General features: G+C 38.4%; 2 protein-coding genes across 4 annotated transcripts in view; both read left to right on the top strand.

The window, feature by feature from the left end:
* The window catches only part of LOC146459469 (uncharacterized), a 283,723-nt gene that overhangs the window by 66,555 nt on the left and 209,668 nt on the right, over positions 1 to 7,500 (top strand). The window contains exons 2-3 of the mRNA XM_085089392.1: positions 1,628 to 1,721; positions 3,017 to 3,181. Coding sequence (XP_084945518.1) covers positions 1,649 to 1,721; positions 3,017 to 3,181 — 238 coding nt within the window. The 5' untranslated portion in view covers positions 1,628 to 1,648. The remainder of the gene's footprint in view (positions 1 to 1,627; positions 1,722 to 3,016; positions 3,182 to 7,500) is intronic.
* LOC146459476 (chymotrypsinogen B-like) overlaps positions 1 to 7,500 on the top strand; it is a 116,633-nt gene that overhangs the window by 63,562 nt on the left and 45,571 nt on the right. The gene's annotated exons all lie outside the window — the stretch shown is intronic.

The raw sequence follows: 7,500 nt of genomic DNA, 5'->3' as shown, positions 1-7,500 counted from the left end.
CAATTTTAAAATTGGTTAAAGCTTTCATTCAACATCGATTCAACATTTCCTTTGTTCTCGAAAATGTTGAACGGCGTTCAAGCCGTTTGAACACTGCGTTCGGTTTTTGCCTCTAACATTTTACCAACATCCGTTCAATTTTTGTTGAGGGAACGTTGTTCAAATGTTGAAACCGTTTAAACGGGACATTATCCTTATTTGTATTAAGAGCAATAAAATGCTCTTATGAATAGTAGAGCAAACAAATGCCGGCCTTTTTACTGTAGAGATCTCGGCTAATTTTGGTCGAATTTCACGGATCCTGCAGGCTGCTTGATTTTTAAGGGGCTAGGTTTCTTGCTTTTTGCGAAGAGGACACGAGGTGTGGATCATTTTTTTTTTTTTGGCAAGTCCATAAGGAATTCTCCCCGTCCTGAAACAAGTATTTCATAGAAAGTATAGACTTCTCGTGCTCTCCGAGGTTGTCTCGCCAAATTTAGCAAAGTGCTCCGCTTATTCTCAAATAACGCACGCCATTGGGAAATACGCCTATTTCTACTTCGCCCACTTGAGTTTGGAAATGGCACAACAGCCAAAAGAAAAATTTTGGCCACAACAGATTAGTCTTGACGTAGTAATTTTGGAGACGTCTAGTGCATTTGAAACAGGGCTCTGGCATTTAGTTTACGAGAGCGAATACCGTAGACTTCTAAAGACAAAACTGTTTCGGGCAGCTCAAGTTATAATTGCGTGTGTCTAATAAGCCCCGGCCGCATGAAAACGTTTCAAAACGTTTCTTCGAACATTCAGATAAAACCCAATAAGAAACTACCATACTTTAAGCGAAGATGTTTGCGATGTCGATGAGTAAATTATTTTAAAGAATCGGTTGTTACAAAAAGAGCTTCTTCATCGTTCAAAATGTGTTGAGTTAGTTTGAAAGGTTCGAACTCCTAATACATTTACTCCATGTTGTTTTCCTTCCTTTTCGACAACAATTCGGCCAAATAATAGATTCGGCGCAAAACAACAGCGAAAAAATCACAGAACGTGAAATATATCCCATGTATAGATCACAAACAGTGTAGTCACTTTGGACCAGCGTACGAATCGGATTGTATTTAAGAGTTGGCTGCGTTGACGAAGGTGAGTGCTGAGGGTTTTCTCAGTTTAAGGTGTAAAAAATGTTGAAGGCTTCTTGAAAGCGTGTTGAATCAATTTTAAAACTGGTTAAAGCTCTCATTCAACATCGATTCAACATTTCCTTTGTTCTCGAAAATGTTGAATGGCGTTCAAGCCGTTTGAACACTCCGTTTGGGTTTTGCCTCTAACATTTTACCAACATCCGTTCAACTTTTGTTGAGGGAATGTTGTTCAAATGTTGAAACCGTTTAAACGGGCCATTGTCTTTATTTGTAATAAGAGCAATAAACTGCTCTTATGAAGAGTAAATACCGCACTCCATTGGGAAATACGCCCAAATATACTCAATGCCTTTAGTAACGTATACCCTTTTCCGTTAGTTGTTTTTAAACAAGTTTTGAATTCAATGAATCCGCTTACTGTTCAAACAAAGAAAAGCAAATTAAGAATTTGACAATTTTTTTTATTTCAATATTTTTATCGCTCGATTGTTTTTCTTCCTCAGAGCTACTAACGACTGGAGACGATGGCACTAAACAGTGTTTTTCTCGGCTTGGTCATAAGCTCTGTGCTCTTGGGATTCATAGAGCCAATACAAGGTTTGCAAAAAGGCTTTATAAGGAGTAAAAGGAACTATTTATATGGAAACCGTGTTGAGTACACATTCGATGTCTCGCCACATTTAATTGGGTCTATTCTTTCATTTTCCCTTTTCTTTAACTTGGTCTATTCTTTCATTTTTCCTTTCCATGTACATTTAATTAGGAATCAATGAATACAAGAAATATCAGTTCACAGAAAAACGCAATTGTACTTCCTCAGATAAGATAAAAATAGGCCTCATTGAAATTTTTTTTTTTTTTTTCACCTCTATTATTTTGCCACTCAAACCTTTCTTACATCGGTTAAAAAAAGCGTTATCAGGTAGCAGGAAGACCTCTGCAAGCTTGGTAGAGCTTTTCTAAGGAGATCTCCCTTACATTATCATAAATGTTAAACAATAATCATGTTAATCGTGGTGAATCAATTTAATTAGGAATAGCAATATATGTCAAATATTACTAGTTATTAAACAGCACCAACTTGTCCTTACGTCGCTTCTAGGTATAAATGATACTCTATTTAAAGAAATCTTGTCACTTCTTTTTTAAAAATATACTTTGCCTTAATTTTTTTTAATTTGATTGGCTAGCTGTTCTTAATTTTTTGTTCCTCAACATAGTTAATTGAAATTAACCATTTTTTGTTTCTTTTGTACTTTATGTGTAATTTTGTTGAAGATCTATTATTATGTTTATCAATAGTGTCATTCCTTGAAAAGTAAAAATAAGTGTGAAAGCTATAGGCAAGTTTCCATGATAGTGAGAACAGTGAGAATACATAAATGAGACTATCTGATAAATATTTAACTCATATATATTCAGTAGTTCCAACGATAGAAATAGTGGCCTTGATTTCTGTCTATATTTAGAAAATGTCATAATTCTAACAAAATGTTTTTGAATTTTATAAATACTTTGAAGTCTTGCAGAATAAGTATTTGCACAAACAATATATGTTGCAGTATTTCAGGTATGGGTAGAACAACCGAAAATCACAACTGAAAATCAAGCAACCCCCTATACTGTATTAGGTGTAACACCTCTCGTAACAGGCTTGCATAACAAATCCCCTCATAGCCATCTATTTCATCTTGGCTCATTTATTTCTTTTTTTTTTAAACGTTTAGTAAACATGCTATAAAATCTTGTTAGCTTTGTTTCCCCTCTTGTTTCTTAAATTTGTTTTGCCCTCCCCACGAGGAAAAAGATGTTAGTGTGACTGAGATTGGGTAGAACGAGAAGGTATTCAAACTTGCCTGCTAGTTATCTAACAGTATTTATCGTTGATTTAGGAGGTTTCTGCGATGGGAAAGCCAATGGTAACTACGCAGATCCCGACAACTGCCTTGGATATATCGCCTGTTCAAATGGATTCCTGTATAAAATGCCCTGTCCGGCTAACTTGAAGTTCAACGAGAAAACAAACCGCTGTGAATACAACGCCCCTTGTTCTTCAGGTTGTTAAAATAATTCATTAGTTTTTACAGTAGTCGTTCACACTATCCTGAACACTTCAGCACTAAAATGTAAAATTTGCAGTTCTCTGATTTCTTTCAATCCACAGTCTCACAGTAACGTATTTTAAATAGCTTTCTTTTGGATACCGTAGAATTCCGAAAGTAACGCACCACCCCCCTCCCGAAAGTAACGGCCCACCCGAAAGTAGCGGCCATTCGAAAATGACAACTCAACAGCAATGAAATACCGTATTGTATTTGATATAACGTTTCAAGTAGTACTTTTTGACTCTATAATACCATCCTACGAATAAATTGTGCCCATTTCGATCGACTTACAATGCTTTTTAAGAACGGCCTTCCAAATTTAAAGAAATTACTAAAGAGAAACCCTCTGCTCTCAAGCGTAATGGGGATGGAATAGCCTGCATGAGTGCAGGACTAAATAACGTGCAGAATCGTTTGTGATTTGATTGCAAACCTTATTGAATTCTATTGGAAACTATCCTTTAAAGCTGTATGTGTAAGCAGAGTCAAATGATACAGTAAGTAGTTGCAGTATAATACGAACATTATAAATATATTTTCGCTACACAGTTCGAAACTGTTAGGCCTTTTTAACTGGTGAATGCGCGCATGCGCAATAAACGAGTTATAGCGATAGTGGACTTTTCCGCTTGGTTGGTCGGTTCTGTCGTTAACATTTGGGCATGCGCAGTGAATGAGTTTTAAATTCAATTAGTGGAAGAAAACACGCGAAAATGTTCTGTTCACGACGCGTCAGGATATTCTCATTCAATCTGTAGAGAATAATTTGACTATCATTTTCGTGAAAGAATGGAGATTTTTCGTTGAATCTGAGCAAAGTTATAGGTCTTTTCGTTTTATTTCCCACAAATCGCGGTGTCTTTTCAGAATGTAAAAATAACTGAATTTAACAATAATTGAATTAAGAAATAATTTAATTTAAGAATTCAATTAGTGGACTGTCGGCAAGCTCTTTGAATAAACCAGAGCATTTACGTGACATGAAAGTTTGCGACCAAAAAATATTTCCCGCCAGAAAAGTCTGGCTGAAAGAAGCACTCTTTTGGGCCTCTTCATATGATCCCGGTTGACCGGGCTAACTAGCCCGCTTACCGAGATCTCGCCTCATTCCTATTTCTTTTGTAAAAAATTCGATGTGTTCATATGAGAAGGCGGGCCAGCCCGATTACCGAGATCTCGGTTTCAGCGACCGAGATCTCGGGAGTCCGGGACGAAAATTTTCTCATATGAACACGGTATCCCGGTTACCGGGATGAAGTCTATAACCAAACATTCGCGTCTTAGAACGGATATATTTGATTATTACGGCTCATTTCTGAGATGTTCTAGTTCAAAATAATTCCTTTTCGTGGTAGAGATAAAGATATAATACTTTTGAGGTTTGTAGAACCGATAAAAATGGAAAATTCTTGCCGGGCTTGTTCGGTAAATGTCACGCTCGATTGACCGCGTCACCACTTTTCATCTCGGTAACCGGGATAAAATTTCCCAAATGAACGGACTGCAAAAATCATCCCGCTTACCGAGCCATCCCGGTAACCGGGATCATATGAAGAGGCCCTTAACTGATAAGTTCACTGCTAATCATAACTTTTTGCATACATGAAAACTCTACATCTTTCATCATATTTTTGCTTCACATACAAAAGTATTACATCAAGTAGATTAGTTTGCTGAAAAACATCAGTTTTGGCTGTCAGTTTTCACGCGAAAGCGGAAAGTGCAAAGGAATAACTGTCAAGTTTGTTATAAACTATCACCCAGTGCAATAAGACTGTCGATTAGTACCTCTGGCCAGAGACAGAGTAGGCCGGTATGGATTGAAACTTGAAAAAAGTTTTTCAAGTTGTTGCATTTTTGTTTCCAAAATGCGCTAGAACAGATCACAATTTGTTCCTTTCAAGAATTGCGTTGATTTCTTTCCTCTTGTCATTCTAGAATTATTTGGCAGCTGATTGAAGGTTCATCATTTTAACCAAAGATCCCAGAAACCCCATGATACTACCCCTTTAAGCCACTGCTTTCTCTTAAGCTCTCCCTGTTTGGAGATCAAATTTTTAAATAAGCCTGAAACTTCCAGTTTTGGAAACAAAACGAATAAGTATAAACGGAGGAGTAACCAGGATTATACGTATTAAAGGCAAATAAAATTTCTTTGCTTAAAAAATTCTTAACGAAATGAGCTTTCGACGACCAGACTTCAGCCTATGGCGAAGGATAAAAAAGCGTGCGAGTGCATGAATATACAGCTGTTTCGACAAACGTTGTCCAAAACAAGCGTAAAAGCGACAATGCCGATAGGTAGTCTGGGAAATACCCAATAAATTTCAATAAAAAGCAATATGGATTCTGAGCTTCATTGAAGTTTATTGGGTGTTTCCCAGACTACCTTTAGGCATTATCACGTACGCGTTTACGCTTTTTTTGGACAACGTTTGTCGAAACAGCCCTTTAAACATATTAAGAGCCCAGTGGCGAGCCCAGCAGGAATTTATCATCAGTCAAACAAAAGTTATGAACGCCACATAGAGCACACTCCGACCGTGATGATCCGAACAACATTTTTCATTCCAGTCACAATCGATACAACTAGTACATGTGCAGGAAAACCGGCATATTCCATCGCAACATATCTTGGCACAGTTGAGCCCAAAGGAAGAGTACATGTGGCAATGTGGCAACATGTACATTGTAGTTACCTTATTTCAGCGTATTAGCATTTCTGATAGGTGTCCTGCTCTCGTTACCACAATACCGCATCAGGCTCGTGTGACCAAAAAGTGCAGGATGTTTTCATAGTTAATTGAGGAACTGGTTATGAAACCGTGTATTACGGCAATGGTTCTGCAATTTTTGTTGGAGGGGCCATGACCATGTACAATCCTTTGTTTTTAATGTTCACACTACAGTTGAATATCTTAAGAGCAACGTTTCTATTCTTCAGTTGCTGCAACACATTTCTAGATCTATTGTTCTCCGTGCACGGTCAAGGCCAAATTACTCGCAAAAACTTATACTGACAAACACGTTTGTCAGGCTGTATAACCACTGCCTTTTATTAACTATGATGTTTTCTGAAACTCGTGTCAATAATGAGAAGTTCTCGCTAAAAAGAAGTATAGCTGAAGCAACCTTGAGTCAAGGTTTACCAATCTGCCCAAGTGAAACTTACAAATACAAAATTAGAAATCTTTTAGGTGGTTTGTACACCATCGTTCTTTACTCGGTCACTCATAACAACCGTAACAATTGTTTTTGTACTTAACAGCGTGTGGCAGGAAACCCGCCCAGGGCCGAATTATAGGAGGCGAGGAAGCACCCCGGAATTCGTGGCCCTGGCAAGTGCTTCTTCGCCTTGATGGCGGTCTCCAATGTGGCGCCTCTCTTCTATCCACAATTTGGCTTTTAACCGCCGCACATTGCGTCGACGAAATCAGTGACCCTAATCGGTATTCAGTGGTTCTGGGTAAGTTCCAGTTCAATGCGATTCAAGTCAATTTGTGTGAAGAAAAATCAATAGAACTGCTTCAAGAGCTGTATGTTTAGACAATGAACATAAATGAACCCGGATGGACGAGGAGCACATAGTTGGCGCCCACTCATTCCTCAAATACTTCCAGGCTCCACGACCTCCGTCTGAGCTCTCGGGCAGTGATGCAAACCGGTCTCAGTCAAGTCTCATTGTTATAGAAAAATGCATTTTTTGAGTCACAGGTCGATTCCAAATTTTACCTCCTCCCCATTCCCCTCTCCTGCCAAAAAAAAAACAGAAAATGCTGGTCATTATCTGGTTATTGAATAGCCTCATAGGACATTGGGATTGATATAGCAGCCAGTAATCTCCTACGCAGCCATTCTTAGTGTCGTCACGCAACGCTCCTCTGCACAAACGGTTTGGCTGAGGAGGAGACTAAGCCCGGGACTAAGCAATCGGCAACCTCAAAGAATGTCCCGCGAGGTGAAGGTGAAAGAACCATTGAAGTTGGAGGGAGGGGGTTATTGAGACTTAGTATTCCCAGGGAGTTCAGCTATTAACCTTATTTTGTTTCATTATTAATCCAACTTTCTCATTTATTTGATGAAGGCATTTCTGTCCTCCTCCTCCACCTAAGTTAATTTACTCTTATCAACTTTAATGTATATTGCCAATGTAAATATAGGTGCACATAACAGGATTGGTGACGGCGAAGAATTTCAAGTATCACAAGTCACCCACCATCCACAATTCAGCAGGAGCCATCTACGTCACGATGTTGCAGTTTTGAAACTAT

Source organism: Pavona decussata, unplaced genomic scaffold (assembly GCF_977016875.1).
Source record: "Pavona decussata unplaced genomic scaffold, jaPavDecu1.1 SCAFFOLD_219, whole genome shotgun sequence".
NCBI lineage: Eukaryota > Metazoa > Cnidaria > Anthozoa > Scleractinia > Agariciidae > Pavona > Pavona decussata.
Note: the sequence above shows the minus strand (reverse complement) of the source record. Positions and strands in the feature narration are given on the sequence as shown.